General features: G+C 57.7%; 6 protein-coding genes and 1 non-coding gene across 7 annotated transcripts; 2 read left to right on the top strand and 5 right to left on the bottom strand.

Moving 5' to 3' along the window:
- Nucleotides 1–3,057: 3,057 nt before the first annotated feature.
- Nucleotides 3,058–3,931, bottom strand: BJ171DRAFT_576426 (uncharacterized protein; the record flags this gene model as incomplete). Its single annotated transcript, XM_053113750.1, has 4 exons — nt 3,058–3,137; nt 3,315–3,445; nt 3,613–3,734; nt 3,812–3,931. 4 exons carry the CDS (start codon nt 3,929–3,931, stop codon nt 3,058–3,060), a joined length of 453 nt encoding a protein of 150 aa, XP_052971714.1.
- A 61-nt stretch (nt 3,932–3,992) lies between these two features.
- On the bottom strand, nt 3,993–6,760 carry BJ171DRAFT_4368 (major facilitator superfamily domain-containing protein). Its single transcript, XM_053107960.1, has 6 exons — nt 6,379–6,760; nt 6,194–6,274; nt 5,898–5,980; nt 5,275–5,732; nt 4,717–5,033; nt 3,993–4,608 (listed from the first exon to the last, which is right to left on the bottom strand). The coding sequence occupies exons 1-6, from the start codon at nt 6,593–6,595 to the stop codon at nt 4,196–4,198; spliced, it is 1,569 nt and encodes a 522-aa protein (XP_052971715.1). The 5' UTR covers nt 6,596–6,760; the 3' UTR covers nt 3,993–4,195.
- A 492-nt stretch (nt 6,761–7,252) lies between these two features.
- On the bottom strand, nt 7,253–8,538 carry BJ171DRAFT_594670 (uncharacterized protein). Its single transcript, XM_053114540.1, has 4 exons — nt 8,384–8,538; nt 8,137–8,195; nt 7,693–7,839; nt 7,253–7,500 (listed from the first exon to the last, which is right to left on the bottom strand). Exons 1-4 carry the CDS (start codon nt 8,453–8,455, stop codon nt 7,332–7,334), a joined length of 447 nt encoding a protein of 148 aa, XP_052971716.1. The 5' UTR covers nt 8,456–8,538; the 3' UTR covers nt 7,253–7,331.
- A 118-nt stretch (nt 8,539–8,656) lies between these two features.
- Nucleotides 8,657–8,738, bottom strand: BJ171DRAFT_t3. The gene has a single exon. It is a non-coding gene; the product is annotated as a tRNA-Ser (tRNA).
- A 253-nt stretch (nt 8,739–8,991) lies between these two features.
- On the bottom strand, nt 8,992–11,398 carry BJ171DRAFT_484611 (uncharacterized protein). The gene is made up of 8 exons (XM_053109008.1): nt 11,036–11,398; nt 10,576–10,690; nt 10,266–10,369; nt 10,115–10,169; nt 9,882–10,031; nt 9,514–9,664; nt 9,206–9,378; nt 8,992–9,090 (listed from the first exon to the last, which is right to left on the bottom strand). The coding sequence occupies exons 1-8, from the start codon at nt 11,278–11,280 to the stop codon at nt 9,082–9,084; spliced, it is 1,002 nt and encodes a 333-aa protein (XP_052971717.1). The 5' UTR covers nt 11,281–11,398; the 3' UTR covers nt 8,992–9,081.
- Nucleotides 11,399–11,530: 132 nt separating this feature from the next.
- Nucleotides 11,531–14,108, top strand: BJ171DRAFT_484613 (uncharacterized protein). The gene has a single exon (XM_053109009.1). The coding sequence runs from the start codon at nt 11,683–11,685 to the stop codon at nt 13,657–13,659; it is 1,977 nt and encodes a 658-aa protein (XP_052971718.1). The 5' UTR covers nt 11,531–11,682; the 3' UTR covers nt 13,660–14,108.
- A 753-nt stretch (nt 14,109–14,861) lies between these two features.
- BJ171DRAFT_5033 (uncharacterized protein) lies at nt 14,862–17,177 on the top strand. The gene is made up of 2 exons (XM_053110862.1): nt 14,862–16,617; nt 16,750–17,177. The coding sequence occupies exons 1-2, from the start codon at nt 14,917–14,919 to the stop codon at nt 17,134–17,136; spliced, it is 2,088 nt and encodes a 695-aa protein (XP_052971719.1). The 5' UTR covers nt 14,862–14,916; the 3' UTR covers nt 17,137–17,177.
- Nucleotides 17,178–17,455: the final 278 nt, after the last annotated feature.

Consider the following 17,455-nt stretch of genomic DNA (forward strand, 5'->3'; position numbering starts at 1 on the left):
ATGGGGCCAGACGACAGCGGCTTACCATCCACGCCTTCCACTGCCAAGGGCGAAGCCTTGGAGCAGGTGGGGACAGAGTGTCGAGCAACAAAGTCCTCGTCGATAAAGTTGCCAGAGGCACCAGAATCGACAAGTCCTTCGCACGACAGAGAATCACCAGAAGGAAGACGAACAGCGACGGGAACAACCAACGAGCAACGACGAACAGACGAAACACAAGACTTTGGTTCGGTACCAGCTTCGGCACCAGGGTTGCGGCTAGCACAGACAGTTAACTTTGCCGAGGGTTGGCAGGACAGCTCAGGTATTTGCACCTGTGGATGAGGTGCAGTTCCCAGTGACACCAGAGGTGCCACGGGTACTATGCCAGAGCTGAGAGTGTCCGCCGGTCCAGAGGCAAGGCGAAGCTGTCCGCACATCACTGCTTCCCCAGTACTTACCAAAGGCACCTTACCAATGTCTTCACTTTCGGAAGGCGGTGGGCACGGCTCCGGTTCAAGGCCTTCACTTAGAACCGGGCCTGGTCGTTTCCCGAACTGAAGTCTTGCACTTCTCCATCTTCGTAAACGATGGTGCGGATGATCCTCGGGCCGGGAGGTCCAGGGGGCGGTCCGGTAGCTCTGGTAGATCCAAACTTGACGGGGCAGTTTCGTACCAAGTGGCCCTTCTTGCCACAGTACAGGCAGAGTCCAAAGCGGCGGCGGCGTTGTTTCTCCTCGGCGGTCAGGGGTCCAGAGACGGCAGAGTCCACTTGCATGGGCTCGGAAACAATGTAGGAGGGGTGCGGCGGAGCGAGGACGGGCGCGGGAGCGATGGCGGGAACGGCAGCGGAGGCGGAACCAAAGGCGAACTGGGAAGACCGGTAGCGGGCAGGCGTGCTTCGGCGCTCTTGACGGCGCTCGCGGATTCGTGCATCGAGCTCGTTACAAAGCTCGATGTACTCCTCCAGATCTCGTGGCAGAGGGCGAACTCGCGAAAGTTCGTCTCTGACATCATCCGACAAGCCAAGTCGGAAGAACGAGATCTTTGCACCGTCGTTCCAAGTCGTATCGGCGGCAATACGAAGGAACTCGGATGCATAGACTGCGCACGGGCGGTTGCCCTGAGACAGTGTGGTGATCACTGACTCGGCAGTCCTGGCCCGATCAGGGTCGTCAAACACTTTGGAAAAGCGTTCTAGGAAATCGCCAAAAGAGTTGAGTCGGGGATCACCCATCTCAAGCATCGGAGTCGCCCACTGGAGAGCCGGTCCAGTGAGCAGACTAATGACGAATCCGACCTTAATCGGGTCAGCAGGGAACCGGTGGGGCTGCATTCGTATATACAGTTTGCACTGATTTACGAATGCCCGGAACCCTTGCCGGTTACCGTCGTAACGGTCCGGCATCTGCACGCTGTACCCAGCGGCAGGAGCATCGCGAGCTGTCCGGAGCTCGGCGAGCTCGGCCTCCAAGGCACGGAGGCGGTCCACGAGGGCAGGATCCATGGCGGGACTGGGACTGGGACTGGGAAAAAAAAAAAAAGCGAGGAGGTTCAAGAACAGGAGAGCGAAGAGGGCTCAGACACAAGTGTGCTTGAGGTTCGGACAGGACTAGGAAAGGGGCGGGGCTAGGAGCGGAAGATACCAAGCAGGTGGTATCAGTAGAAGAGAGTTCGAACAAAGTGTAAGGAGTGAACAAGCGCAAGGACGAAGACCAAGTGCTTGGTATGAGCTTTATTAGCTTTTAGCCCCGAACACCAAAGAACAAGTTTTGTTCGAACTGGTGTTCAACATAGGCTCAGACATGCAGGGCTATTTATAGACCGGGAGAAGGTCGAGGGGCAAAAGTGGGCGAGAAGGGTGGAGCATCACAGAGAAGCGAGAAGGGGGTGCGAGAGTGGCTGGTGTGCAAGCGAGAGAGGCTTGGCACAGCCCGGGGACATGTGCCGAGCGGTGGGGGAGGCAGGAAACCAGTAGACGCGGGTGGCAACGGCGCGTGCTCATGCATGGGGGCAAACAAACACGTGGGGACTCATGATTGGTGCGGAGGGCGAGAGCATGCGGGACAATCTCATTGGTCCGTTGTGATGCTGGTCATCACAGGCCTTGAGAGGGGGGTAGTGTCATGAACACCCTCTGCCTTTGCCCACTCCCTTCCTTTACCCTTGCCCTTTCCTTTCTGTTTGCCTGTCTTAGTGCTTTCCCTTCCTTCTGTTTGTTTGTTTCCCGCGCTGTGCTGCCTTGTTGTCTTACCGCAAGCACGCGCGCTGCCTGTGTTCCGTTCCCGCTCCCTTGCTGTTGGTCATGGGTTACGCCCACGACGCCGCCTCGACGCCGCCTGACGCCTTGGCGCCGCCAAGCCGCCGCCACTGACGCCCGCTGACTCACGGATCCCGAGTCACGGCCTGTAAGGAGTGAACAAGCGCAAGGACGAAGACCAAGTGCTTGGTATGAGCTTTATTAGCTTTTAGCCCCGAACACCAAAGAACAAGTTTTGTTCGAACTGGTGTTCAACATAGGCTCAGACATGCAGGGCTATTTATAGACCGGGAGAAGGTCGAGGGGCAAAAGTGGGCGAGAAGGGTGGAGCATCACAGAGAAGCGAGAAGGGGGTGCGAGAGTGGCTGGTGTGCAAGCGAGAGAGGCTTGGCACAGCCCGGGGACATGTGCCGAGCGGTGGGGGAGGCAGGAAACCAGTAGACGCGGGTGGCAACGGCGCGTGCTCATGCATGGGGGCAAACAAACACGTGGGGACTCATGATTGGTGCGGAGGGCGAGAGCATGCGGGACAATCTCATTGGTCCGTTGTGATGCTGGTCATCACACGGCCGCCACCTGCTTCGCTCGCTGCTTCGCCCTCCCCGCCGCTGCTTCGCTCCTGCCCCCTCGCTCTGCAGCGTCGATCCTTGGCGCTCGCATAAATAGCCCTCCGACCAGCCTCTGTCTTTTGCCTTCGTCTTGCCACTTTGTATTTTTAGTATCCTAAGCCTTGGATCTAGAATAAAACTTTGGCTTCACACTTGACACTCTGTGTCCCAGTCCAGTTCCCGCTCCTCTCCCTACGTTCGAGTCTTGCATTAGGACTCTTGCGCACTTCCCTGCTTGCCCCGTTGTCCAGTCTTGACACATAGGTTGTCTCGGTCACTCGAGGTCAAGGCTGCTCATAGCAGCGGGAGAATAGACACACGAGCGCGGCATGAATGTCCGGCAGCTTGGGTTGACGTCGGTTCTGCTGAAGCCGCTCTGAGCCCTCGCAAACCCTCGCGAGGACAGGGCTGCAGGCAAGTCAAGAGCGTGCAGATATACCCTTGGGCAGTCCACAGAATTGATGCACCTATGCCAACGAGGACCGCAGCAGGGATCAAAAGCTTGTACTGCAGGCTGAGTTGGTCGGGGCTATCAATGGCGATGACATAGGCGACATCCATCAAGATATACGGGAGCGCCCCGAGAACCAGAGCATATCTGGCGGGGTTGTCATCCGAGAAACAAGCGGTCGGTGAGTCTGCTTTCGGGGGGAGGCGCTGGCCAAGAGCAGATGGACTTGGCTGTCCCGGTTGCCGCAATTAAGACAAACGAGGGAAGGAATGACCAGCCGCTGCAGCGATTCGATTTGCGGGTCGCTGCCCTACCTGACTCCGAGCAGCTCGACTGTGAGACCGGCAAGGGCAAAGTTGGAGATGCCAAACGAGAGATACAGGATCGAGAGCGTCCAAAAGGCCAGCTGGGTGTCTAGAACCGTGGACATGAGCGTCTGTGGCGAACTCAGGGTAAGTTGCAGCCCGGGCGGCACCTTTGGCATGGCGAGGGGCGAGGGGGTGGGCGTAATACCTGGATGGTGCTGAAGGCGCTGAAGATGAGCAGAAAGCCCATCGACAAGACCACAACCCGGGCGAGATACTTGCGGCGAGCAGGGCCCGCAGCAGACCCAGAGGAGCTACTTTGGGGCATGGTGGCGTGTGGAGAGCAGGAGAGCCGAGGGAAGATGCGGGGGGGGGGCGGTCGAGGGAGGGTGATGGGGGATCGAGGACTGGGCGACCAGACGACATATATTTTTTTCGGCCCGTGGACCCCATGGCCAGGAGCAAGGCACAGCCGAGCAGATTGTGCGAGCAGCCGGACAAATCGGGGAGCGCATGGGTCGTCTGTTGGGCCGTGGGAGCAATTCCTGCCTGCGCACGCAGGGGGCTGTGGTCCCTGGCAAAGGGCAGTCCTTCAGTGGCTGCTCTTGTGGCTGATTTCGGTCATCGAGAAGGCCTTGGCGGCTGCGATGGCAAGCCAGAGCGAGGACATTCGCAGGACCCACCCGAAGGCATCCGCGTCGGCACCGCCGCCGTCGAAGCGGCCGATGATGGCAAAGATGATGCTCGACAGCAGGATGCTGATGAACTGCGGAATCACAATGTACATATTGTGGATGCCCAGGACGATGCCCGAGTCGAGTTGCGAGGCGGCCGGGGCCCGTGGGACGGCCTCCTCGATGCTGTCTGCGCGAGAGAATCGCAGCAGCGAGTCGTCCTCGAGACCACCGTCCGTGGTGGATCCCAGCGAGGCAGGATCCCGAGCTTCTTCGGCGCAGGCGATGGTGGACTCGGCTATGAGCGTAAAGGGGATCCACTGCGTCGCACCTGTCGATGGCCGGGTAATGAGAAAGGGCGCAGAAGCAAAAAATCGAGTCAGCGACCCGCTAAAGAACAGCGGCTGGCCAGAGCCATGCTGTGGTCGATGGTACTTACCCCACGGAATTCCGACAGCAGCGACGATAGCCACAGCCCAGGGCGCAGTCGTGACGGATATCGTCGTGATCATGAGCAGCGCAAAGAGCACCAGGGTGTAGGCCCAGACCCTGGGCAAGGTGAGATATGGCGCCCAGTCGGGGCTATTGCGCAAGCCCGATCCGGCAGAGTTCGACTTGCGAACGGTCAACCCCGGGAGGACCAAGACGGTGGCGATGGAAATGAGCGAGTTGAGCAGCAGCGCCAGCGGCCCATATCGCGACTCTCCTTCGGAAGTGAGCGTCGATGGATCGGCCTTGGAGGCGATCCATGCGGTGCTGAGGGCGGCGTAATCCAAATCACCGACAGGACCGAGACCAGGCATGGGTATTGGTTGTTTGGAGGAGGTGTGCGTATTCAGCGAGCAATGGGTTTCAGGGAAGATGGGTAGTTGTAATTCTGTGGGCGTCAGCACTATGGGATGGCCAGCCAAATCCCGGAGAGAGGACGAGCTGCTCCAAGTCGCAAGCTACCCCGTTGTTGTTGGAGCAGCATTGGAAACGCAGCCACGATGCTCACCTGTAGAACAGAAACGGGAACCAGGCTGTCCAGGCAAAGAGTTGGACGTTGCAGACCTCCTGGATCGGCCGCGGCAGCGTCCGGAAGGCTTTGACAATGTCCAGCAGCGGCTTATACCAAACCGCCTTTTTCGGCGGAATCGACAGCGGAACTTCATGGGCGACCAGACAAGTGACCAGCAGCGTGCCCACAAAGACAGCAATCGCCAGGACACAGAGAACCTTCAGTTGCGTATCGCCCAGGAACGGAAATAGCGAGACGAGGTCGAGATAGCCCATCAGGTAGCCTGTGGAGTGACCGACTCCGTTCATCCGACCAGCCCAAGCGTTGGCCAATTGCTGCTGGTCGAAGGGAACCAAGTCGACGACAAGCATGCGACAGGCGGCCATGACGGCATTGATGGAAAAGTCCAGCAGATAGAAGGCAAAGACAGCCACGAGAATCGGTCCCGAGCTGGCCTGCACAACGACGATGCAGAGATCCAGACACCGTTAATGCGCTGTGAGCTGATGAAACTCGCTTGCTGAACTGATGGAACTCGTTGCTGTAATAGCAAACTCGGGGCCGAGCTCGATGGGCAGGCTCAACTGTGCTGCTCGCTCGCTCGGGGGCTGGATTCTCACCTTGTCAGAGTCGTAAAAAAGAAAAACAATCTCCTTGGCATATGCAATCAAGACGATCGACAGTACTACCAAGAGTCCTCCGGCTGGTGGTGTGGATGTGCCGATAGGGGAGGGTTTCGAAGCGTCCGGGGTCAGTGCGGATGGCGAGATGTCGCTCTATCGACCCGATGGATTGCAGCAAATCAGGACGCCAACTAGCCGGCAACCGGCGCCAGGATGAATGCCCAAGCCAAGTATCAGGCCGAGTATCCAGGTCGATAACCGTGTGCATGGCAAGAATGCGGTGAAGAACCCACCAACAATAAATGGTCGGCGACGACCCAGTCGGCTGGTCAAGCTGTCGCTGTAGGCACCGACGATGGGCTGGACGACGAGACCTGATGGAAACGGAGGATTAGAGCATCGCAAGCGCCGTTCCACCCCATTGGTCCTGACAGGAGGCGAGCTGGGAACAATGCAGTGCCAGACAGGATGGGCTTGCCTGAAAGGGGGCCGGCAAGCCAGACAAGCGCTATGAGGGGCTTTGAGAGTCCGAGCGACAGGAGATATGGGGTCCCAAAGCCCAGCTCGACTGCCCACGCAAAGTTGATGCCGATGAAGCCCAGGGTCAGCAGAATTAGATCTCGGGTCGAGATCGAGCGCTGAGGGGCAGCGCTGGCAGCGGGCAGCTGGCTGTACTCGACGCTGGCATGTGCCATTGCCGATGCCCTCGCTCGAGGAGTTGTGACGAAATGCAGGTTGAAGGATCAAGGGGCAGGTGCGTGCAGGTGCAGGTGTGCGGGTATGCTGGAGATCGACAGAGTGCCCAAAGCGTCGCTGCTGATGGCCAGGGACAGCCAGGGAGATGCGGGAGAAAAGGAAAGGGAAAATCGTTGCTGGGGTTGCTGGCGATGCAAGCACGCCAACGACAACACACCCAGGTTTGGGCACCATTTGCCGACCACAGACAGCCGTCTGTCGACGACCACTCGCCCGAGGCATTACCGATTTCGAAATGCCGCCCTGGCTGAGATGTGCTCGGCTGCTGGTCAACCAGCCAGAAGCCCTGTCCCCAACGGCGCCGGCTTGGTCTCGAGACAGCAAAAATGCCCAGCGAATAGGTCGCCCTCTTTCGCCCGAATCCTGGATGCTCGGAGGACATTCGCGCACCAGTCTAGATGGAGGAGTGGGTTCTGCCATCGAGCCGTCCTCCACAATGACCAGTGAAGGTCGACAGCGCTGCTTTCGCGGCGGCTCAGGAGACCACGGCCGACTGAATCTGGTATCGGAGCCGTATCGAATGCAACGGCAGTCCCTGCCCGCTTGAGATCGGTGCATGCCACGGTATTCCGCTTCATCGACGCAGGTCGTCGTGGTGGGATGAGTGACCATGTGTGTATTCACAGCCATGGAGAAACAACAGCAGTAACGAGTGGGCTCGAATGGAGGGGACGTTCAGGCTCGACCCTGGATCGAGAACTGGGGGTTGACCTCGTTGGGAGCCAGATGAGGCGAGGACTTTTTCCAGTTGTACCTGTTGTTGATGATGGGAGGCAGATGGCTGGGGGTGTAGATCTGAGTGCTGGCGGTCGAGGTGGTAACTTGAGCCTCGCCGGAAGCGATGCTGTGCAACGAAATTGAGCGAGTTGACCCGATCAAACAACGGTCAGAGATATTCAAGCCATGCCACGATCCAGGCAGCGTTGAAATATCACTGCAGAGTATCGAGACGAGGCCCAGAAACGAGGCATAGAAACGAGGCATAGAAACCAGGACCAGAAACCAGAGAAACGAGGGCCGCAGCAACGCTAATCACCTTTTCAGGGCTCCAGAGGTCAACTCCTTGCTCAGCTCCTCCGAAGTGTACACGACTGTCTGAGGGTAGCTTCGGCGAACGTCACGGGTAAAGTACTGGTTCTTGGAAATGGGGGTGGTATCGACCCGGTTGAAATCGGGCTGGGATCTGTTGCGGCCGAGAGGACCCACAAGTCACGGTAAGCGCCCCGGCGATAAAAATGCAATGCGATGTGATGCGATGGGATGCAATGGGATGTGATGCGATGGGATGCAATGGGATGTGATGCGATGGGATGTGATGTGATGCGGGTGCTCGCATAATTCTCGGAAGGATGGACACAGGTTGGCTGAGCATGTCTCTTTCCATCAGCTTTCCATTAGCTCTTCCCATAGCTCTTCCCATTCATCCAACCAAGCCAGCTGGTACAGCGTGCCGGGTCGCCCAAGGATGAATCGGTCGTACCCAGGAGCCACATTTCGGTATTCGCTCGCCTTGACGATAACGGGGGGGAGAGAGGGGTTCTGCAGTTGGACGCGAGATGATGGCCGCATTGTTAGTTTGTGAATGTGCGCGCCATAGAGGCAGTAGTGGCGATAGTCCAGAATGACGGGGTCGAGGTTGGAAGGAAGACCCAGGCCGGGCAGCGGCCGGTGTCGAGCTTGCGGTTGTTGGGGATTGGAGTCGATGCAGATGCAGGGCAGACACCTACAACACGATAGAACCACTCCAGGTCGCGGAAGGACTTTGGGACGGCGTCGATGAAGGACTTGAGAAGCGACATTCCGAACGATCTGGACAGGCGCTCGATGCAGCTGGGGAGTTGTTCGTCTCGGCTCGTCGTTGACAGCAGAGGGAAGATCGTTGGCGACGGTGGTTCGCAAAAGGCAAAAAGCGTGCGATGGCCAGGGCGCGGCCAGCCACGGCGGGAGTGGGGCGGGATATTAAAATTTAATTACGTACCAGATGCAGGGTAAAACACAAGCGACAACTGCAGGGTTCGAACCTGCGCGGGCGAAGCCCATTGGATTTCAAGTCCAACGCCGTAACCACTTGGCTAAGCTGTCTCTGTCGGTTCTGGTCCTCCCGGTCATGGTACGTGCTCAATGCATCGCTCCACAGCATTCCGCCTCACTCAGCCACCCAACCCAGAGCATGGTGCCGCTCTGCTGTTCTGAATATAGCGTCCCACCAGAGACGCCCCAGGGCCAGAACACACGGCCAGCGACTCGCTCTGCTCGAGTTGCATCCATCCACCTCGCTCGGTCACCGGCGCAATAATCGCCAGCACACCGCATCGGCAATATGCAGCAGTCCACAGACACAACCAACCACTGGAATAGCTTTATTACGAAAGCCGCGGTGTGGAAACGGATATGCTCTCACGAAGCACGGTCACCAAAGACATTCTTAGAAGAACTGCAGTCGACCGCACAAACAAAAGGCGCCAAATGGGTGAGCTAGTGAGACAGACGGACCAGTGCCAGTACGCTCGATCGACAGCGATTCCAAGGCACATGGAGCTCGAACCTACCAGACCAAATGGATACTGTCCGCCGTGCTTGAAGTTGTAGACCTTGACCAAGAGCGAGAAGGCACCCAAGAAAGCGATCAGCAGAATCACACTGGAGATGCGCTGGATGTTGAGGTTGCTGCTTCCGGGGAACTTGACAGCCAGTCCAACAAAGAGCAGGGAAATAAGACCGTCTGTGGGTGGGATGGCAATGGCGGTGAGCAGAATGAGCAGCCAATCAGCTCGCATCCCTATAGTGCTTGCCTCACGAGCACATCCGCGACGGATGTAGCGTTTTCTCGGGTCAGACGCTACGCATGGTTACTTACAGAAGGTGCCCACCATCTGGGTCTCCACTTGGTACTGGTTCTGGTACGAAGGGCTGATCATCTCGGGCTGGCCGTTGCGCTGGCGTCCCTGGTAAGGGGCACCGCGAATTTGGTTCCACATGTAGCCCGAGGTGAAGGTGAGAATCCAGGCCTGAGAGTGTGAGCCAAATGTGAGTGTGAGCAAGTTGTGATTGCGAGCCAAATATGACTAATCCAAAACAAATTCTGTGAAAGCTTCATTGGACAGATCAGGACAGAGCCTCCCCCCCGAGCGAGATCCTGTTCCTTCGTTCTTGCTCTGCAGGAGCTTTGGGGGGGGGAGAGAAGCGGGCAGTGATACTAGCACGTGAACGCGACGCAAGACATACCATGGCAATGGCTGTCCAGATGTGCTTGCTCTGGAAGATGAGAACAATGGCTGGGCCAGCAATATAGAGCGACGCCAGCAAAATGACGACCGAGCCTGCGAGAGGCGCATATTTGGTGTAGTCGATGGGGCGCTTGATGGTGACCGGGGGCTGAGCATAGCCAGGACAGAGGCCGAGTCAGTTTGAGCAACATTCTCTCCGGCCAGTGCAGTGCGGCAGATGACGGACGCTACCTCGATCTTGGCCACGTTAGAGATCCACTTTGCGACTGACTCGGCGAGGAGGCCGCTGCAAAATAACAGCAGACGCAGCAAGATATAGTCAGCACACTGGAAGGGATGCTGGTTCGTTCGCACATTGAGGTTTGCTCTGATGGCGACTCACCCCATCGGAATATCATAGACCTCATATTCGTCGGGAATCGACTTGGCGTTGGGGCCTTCGGTCGGAGGGAAGTGGAGGATGTAGGGCACGTTCGTCAACTTGAGCTGGTGTTGTGGATAGAAGCGAAAGCGAAGGCGTGGCCGTGAGATACTGAGTCGATCAAGCAGGCACGACCATGACCCGGCGTCAAGGGCAGGCCGATTGTGACCGGGATATGCACGCCCGTCATGGCTGGAAAGCACGTTGCGCGATTTTTTGGCGATCCGAGCCGAGGCTCTATCTCTGTCAGGATCCTGTCAGGCGGACGCACCGTTACAAAGATGTCTCTTCCGTTCTTGAAGTCCAGCGAGGTAAAGTAAACATGACCTGGGGTGAAGGTGGATGCCAGCGCCGAGGCAACGAGCTTCTCTTCCTTTCGGAAATCGCTTGAGGCGCGTTCCCCGACGGCAGATCGAGAGTCAGATCATGACACCGAACTTGGATCGATCAAGTGGATGTGATTCGCGATCGCAGGGCCATCGATCGCTTGCCCGTACTGGGCGAAAGGAGCCCACGACTGGATCCGCCGCCCTGGCCACTTGTGCCCATCATGTCTGCATCGGCCGACCGCTGGCGCACGTTCGAGATCGCATATCGGTATTGCGCGATGACCCGGTCCTGGTCAAGATGCAGTCTCGTCGACATGGCTTGTTTCGATTGAGGCCGCATCGGCGTGGCCGTAAACACCGCAAGGATCGGTGACCCTGCGCTCCACACATGACAACTCTTACCGGCAGGGCTCGCACTGGTGCTCCGACGACAACGCCGTCAACACAACAACGAGCGAGTAGTTGCGCGGCTTCTCAGAGAACCGCAGGAAACTGGTCGTTTCGAGCTCAAAGATCTCTCCGGGCTTGTACAGATCGTTCAGCTTCTCGACCTTTTGCTGCGACGAGGCCGCAAGCACCAGGTGAGCCGAAAGGACCAGGAGAGCGACGAAGGCACTCAGACGCGGGACGGACGAGGACATGCGCATGGGGAGAAGAGTCGCCACGGGGGGGGGTACGTTCGGTTGGGTGAGGACGCTGTTCTGCAGGCCGGGCAAGACGGGGACAGAACGGAGGCGGAACAGAACAGAACGAGGGACTGGCAGCGGGGAGCCTGGAATCTCGCTGGGAAGGGCGTCGCTGGGAAAACGAGATGCCCTTTCGCGGGCTGCATCCCGTGACTCTGCGGTGGGACAGGGTCGACGCGACGCGGGCAGTGGGTCTTGCTCCTGGTCCTGGCCCAGAGCAGGCCCAGAGCAGGACCAACAGGCCAGAGGGGCAGTCGCTCGCAACGCAGGTTCCAGGTTCGCTCGACGAGCGTCGATACAGGCGATCCTGAGAGGCAGCGTTGGGATGCATATGGTGGCGGCATGTGTCTCTGAGCGCAAGCCATGCATCGCGCCGGATGCACGTCAAACGGCATGGGAGCAATCCACCAACCCGGCGATCCTGCGGCTCTCCCTCGGCTCTTGCTCCCATCTTCCAGGGCCATCTCCTCCCCTGAGCCCTGCTGCTATCTCCCACTCGCCGCCGGGCCGATCGCCTCCCCACCACCACTTTCCATGTCGTCGTCTGCCACAACGGAGACACCGGCGTCGCTGGTGGGTCAAGCGAGCTCTGCTTGCTTCGACCTACTCGCGGTCCTGATCACAAATGACGAATTCATTCGCTCCGCCACCCCGTCGCTGTTCGCAAGGCTCCTGAGAGTGTCACGGCATACTCGGGCCATCCTCAACACCGGCAGGACATGGGAGTGTGCCCTTCCAGCGTGGTTGCAAGTCACGGCCGGGTTTCTGTTCGATGGTGTCGATCCCTCCATCAGTCGCCTGAAAGTGCTCTATGGCCTTTGCCGCTACATATTCCGCCGGGACCGACAACAACCAGCCGATGCGTCCGTGTTGGAGAAGGAAAACGAGCTCTGGTCCGAAGTTTACCGTGATACGACGCTCTACAGGAGAGTGTTGCGCTACTGCCAAGTGACCGATCCGTCGTTCCAGTTCCCAAGGACGCAAGACCCAAGCTCGCCCGCGCGGCTGTCGGTCGAGGAAATGGCCAGGATCGCCGAGGGTGAAAGCTTTGACATATGCTCGCCGGTCGAGATCACTTTCGGGTCCAGCTACGTCAAGATCCGGCACAGCGGGATACAGGGCCATGACGTCTATTTGTCCAAGCTTCTGCCCTTCGACATCCCAGAGATGGACATCACAAGCGAGAAACAGCTAACAATCGCAAACATGTCGTTTCTCAAGGTGTCTGGATGGCACAAGGTGCTTTCTGCCTTCACAAAGCTGACCATCACAAAGGATTGGCCGCTCACGGGCCCAAGTTTCGACGATCCTCTCGCCAGCTTGCAGGGCATGCCAAAGGTACTTCCGCTGCTGCGATTCCTGCATCTCGGAGGCAGCACGGATTTGACATCGCTCCGGGGAATGCCCGAGATGCCACGGCTCGAGCAGCTCTATCTCCCAGAGTCGATCGAGTCCCTGGAAGGTATGCCAAAGGAGCTGCCCTCACTAACAGAGTTTGGCATCGAGTGGAGCCTGAAGCTCAAGTCGCTCAGAGGAATGCCCGAGATGCCAAAGCTGGCAGAGCTATTTCTTTCAACCTCGATCGAGACCCTGGAGGGCATGCCAAGGGAGCTGCCTTTGCTCGAATGCTTCAGCGTGCACCGGCACGGACGATTGACGTCGCCCCAGGGCATGTCCGCGATGCCAAATCTGACGATGCTCCAGCTCCCAGAGTCCATCGAGACCCTGGAGGGTATGCCAGCGGCTCTTGGCTCGCTTCGGACCTTCCGTGTGCGGCACTGCACACAACTCACGTCGCTCCGGGGAATGCCTGAGATGCCCAAGCTGCTTGAGATGGACCTTCCAGTCGGAGTTGAGACCCTCATGGGCATCCCTGAGGAACTGCCTTCTCTCACCAAGCTCACCATCAGCTCGCACAGACAACACATCATCAGCCAGCTCCCAAGAATGCCCAAACTCGACCATCTCGTCCTGACGAAGTACTTTGTCAACCTGGCCGATCTGCGTATCAATCAAAGCACGCTCCGGGTGCTTGATCTGAGACAGTGCTGCAAGTTGAGTTCGCTGGACGACATGGCTTCGTTCCCCGGGCTCGAGATCCTCCGCATTCCTTCATCGATCCGGACGATCAGGGGTCTGGCCGCGAAGCTACCGTCCCTCAAGAGCCTGTATCTGGAATCGAAGCTGCCCCGGGACGGGGATGAAAGATCGCAGGTGGCAGCAATGTATAAGAGGGCATCCTACAGCCTCAGTCTTTGGTGGAGGATCGCAAGCTGGACACTGGAGCTGCCGGCGGGCTGCTGTGTCGCTTTTTATGAGGATAAGCTGAATCGCGGCTGATTCTCAGGTCGCGGAGTTTGCATGATGCGCTTGGACCCGTGTGCTTTGCGCTTTGGCAGAGAATCGAATCAAGATTGCATCGCAGGACACACCACGATGCTTCCCTGCTTGAATGCTGGTCTCCGTGATTTGTGGTGCTGTGCTCCATACCCCTATTCTCTTTCATACCCCTGTGCTCCTTCATACCCCTGTGCTCCTTCATATCCCATGTCTCTTCATACTCTGTGTCATTCTTGTCATGTGCATTCCCAACACTCGACGCAGCCATCACTTTGGATGCCGTCGCGGGTCCCGCACCAGGCTCGGTTGCGTGTGGCATCCAGAATGCTTTCTCTGTCAACTAGAGACGAGTGGCTTCCATCATCCCGAACCGGAGAATCTCGCTTCGCGCAAATACATTCCGGTCGAAATGGCCATCATTGTCTGTGATATGCGGTGATATGTGCGATGGTCGATCACCTGTTGAACTTGATGGCACTGCTAATCCACGACATTTTATGCCGACAAAAATGAGACACTGGCCCATATCCATCGAATGTGTAGTATGATATGGCTTGAATTCAGCAAGACCATGTGCAACAGAAGCTGGCCACTTCCGCAGTATCCGAGCGAAGTCCCCGGATCGTACTCCACTCACCAATCGCCCGCCATCACCGTCAATCGGCTCAAGGTGACACCAAATGCCAGCAAACAACACACGCAGTGGAGTCTATGCGCAGCAGTCCAGCTCCGTGCCACATACAACGTGACTTTCAGGTGACCGAGATGGGCAGCCGCGAGGGGGCCGGAAAAAAATTGATGGTGATAGTTCATCACACATATGTCGGTGACACAGCCCACCCCAACAATGCGCATGTTGCGGACGGCTGTAGTTCGAGAGCACTTTGTTTGAGCGTCCTCGGCCAACCCGCTCGACTGACATCTCTATCGGCTCGCTTCTACCGAGCCACCCCCTCCCTGCATCAACGCTTGTCCACCATGGCGGACGCCTCAGTTCTGGATCTCGACGAGAGTGGAGAGCTCGACTCGAAGCCCGGCCTTGTCTCTGAAGACTCGGGTGTCGATCTCAGTGCCGGCGTGCGGTTGCCGATGTGGTATCCGTTGGGCTCACGCCGGCTCACCACCCGCCGACCGCTCGAGAAACGAGCCAGCCTTCCTCTCCTCTCGAAATCCAGGACGGCGACCACGCCGTACTATGCCGCTCCAAAGAGCGAAGCCAATGACCTGCTACCGATCCTTGTTGACCAGCGCGAATCGATGTGGAAGACCAATTGCATGTCCGATGTCGAACAGGAATGCGACATCGGCAATGACCCTGGTCCCAAAGCTGCCCCTCCACGCCATGATATAGCCAAGCGCACGGTTCTGGAGTATCTCGGCCCGCGCAAGGATCTCGAGCGGGGCCTGTACAGAGAACCACAGTACATGGTATCGGAAGATCCTCAAGCCGCAACCCCGCCTGAGAGTGTTCCAAAGCAGCACTTACTCCCGAGCCGCCAGTCGAGTCAGTCCGAGACACACGGCCCCGCCGATGCCAAGCAGGGGCTCCACACCGTCGTAGCCACCGATCCTCCGAAGCTTCATCATCCATACACACGGAGTTCCTGCAAGATAGGCAGCGACAGGCTGGATAATGTCAATTGTGTGGAAGTCAAAGGCGTGGCCACCAAGGTCTTGGAGCGACAGCGGCCCGTCCAGATTTCCAAAACGGCCTTGTCGCATCAGTACCTCAGGGCCCAGGCATCGAACCGATCCCACGGTCCCAAATCGACATCAATGTCAACACCAAATCTCCCAGTCAGCGACATCAGTTTGGAAAAGTCTCCCAGGAACACTGGAGCGGCAGCTACCCCACCAGCGGGACCTGACCAGTTCCAAGAGACTCGCAATATTCCCATGCCGCCTGTGCAAGCCGCGGAAATGGGGCCCCCTGGCAAGTCCGAGGGTCTAGAGTTTATTTCGTCTGTGCAGCCCCTTCCAACCCTGGTTCCCAAGAACACATCGACTCTTCCCCAGTGCAACACTCAGACAGACTCCCCCAGCAAGACCAATGTTGAGAACAAACCTTTCAAGTTCCTACGCCGCTCGCGCCCCTTCATCCGACATGCGAAGCTGGCAGACTTGCCCAAGAGCCGTACCCGGACCCCCGCAAAAGCCGATAGCCTGCCAGAGATTGCGGACTCGTTCAAGTCTCCAGAGTGCAGGGCATCCCCTGTCCGGGATGAACCGCTGATCCAATTTGAGTTCACCGCCGCCATCATGCGCGATGTCGATATCATCAACGGCGAATTGGAGCCGTGGTCGGAAAAGTTCCAGGAAGTGCTGCTCCCACCCGTCGTTCCTCTCGCGCCGCCGCCAACTTCAGACCCAGACTCCAAACGTGCCAAATCCCGCAGGGCCGAAGCCGAGGAGCTGCGAACAAGCCGTGATGTGCCCACAGACAGTCTGGAGACACCCCGACCGCCCAGAACCTCGCATTACCTTGACAAACCCATCGAAACAAATGTGCCCGTCAGTCCAACCAACCTTGCAAAGTCTACCGTCTCAAATCGATTAGAGGAAAGCTCTGGATCAAGCAACGACTCGCCAAGTGCTGCTCTGGAGCCACGGCCTGCAACTCCGCAGCTCAACAGCAAGGGCGATCCAGAGCCATCCCAGCCAAAGCCACCCACCAAGGCGTCGAGAGAGCCAAAGTCGACCGCACAGTCAGTCAAGCCCGGAGTCACTACAGAGTCAGCGATCGATGACGATTGGAGTAAACAAAGGCTGATCGCTACCTTGACAATGAAGGAGCTCAAGAAGCTGTTCCCGCCCCTTATCAAGCAGTACTACGATAATCGCAAGCTGGAGCCCAAGTCCAGCATCATCGTTCCGCGAACCGAGTCGAAACGAAGCCTCCACACACGACATTCTCATTCCAAACCGGCGGCGGCGCACTCGGATGTCGATGTGCAAAAGGTAGAGAATGCTGACAGGCAGCTCGTCGAGGCGATAGAGCTGCCGCGTGGGTTTTGTTCAAACCAATGGCTGCTGTCTCACTCGTCTGTGATGCTGAATCCTCCCCCCCCCTCCGAATTGGTGCCATCGCAGAATACATCAACGCTGCCGCCCCGGGTGACGACATCCTCTGCTTCTAAGCTATCCGTCACCACTTCCACCAAGCTTCCTCAGATTCGGTACTCTTTTGCCTCGTTGCCGCCCAACTCACAAGCGGAATTCGCTCTGGTCCATCGTGCGATGGCAAGCCTGGCTGATCTCTCTCCCAGCCGAACTCCTGCATCAACACCGAATACACACCGATCGTTGCCACGACTACCGGATACCTACCGACACGCTTCCCAGCACCACCCAAAACTGAGTATCGATCAAGCCTCATTAATACCGCTTAATGCCTCGGCGACTTTTCCGAAAGTTCCGGCACCTTCGCATAAGAATGCCGTTTCGGATAGACACGCAGTACACTCTCGAAGGTCATAGCTCCGTTGCGTTCAGCCCAAGTTGATTCATGCCCGTCGATCATCTGCGTTTGCAAATGCAGCCAGTGCGGCGGCATCTCTACCTAACCGCGACGCCTCCAAGATTCGAGATCAAAGTGGCTTGATGCTGTAGGGTGGTATATGTCGCCGTGGTCGATTCCTCCGCCACTGTAGCCACCATCATCAGTCGACCGCAACATGCTCGTGTTGGCTAGCATGGCCTCGAATACACGATGGTACCATCCCTTGGTGATCGATATGTGTAATGTGATTATGACCCAGTCTGCGCTGGCGTGGGGATCAATGAGTGATGGCGGCCT

This window comes from Polychytrium aggregatum, assembly GCF_025602895.1.
Source record: "Polychytrium aggregatum strain JEL109 chromosome Unknown BJ171scaffold_1, whole genome shotgun sequence".
Lineage (NCBI taxonomy): Eukaryota > Fungi > Chytridiomycota > Chytridiomycetes > Polychytriales > Polychytrium > Polychytrium aggregatum.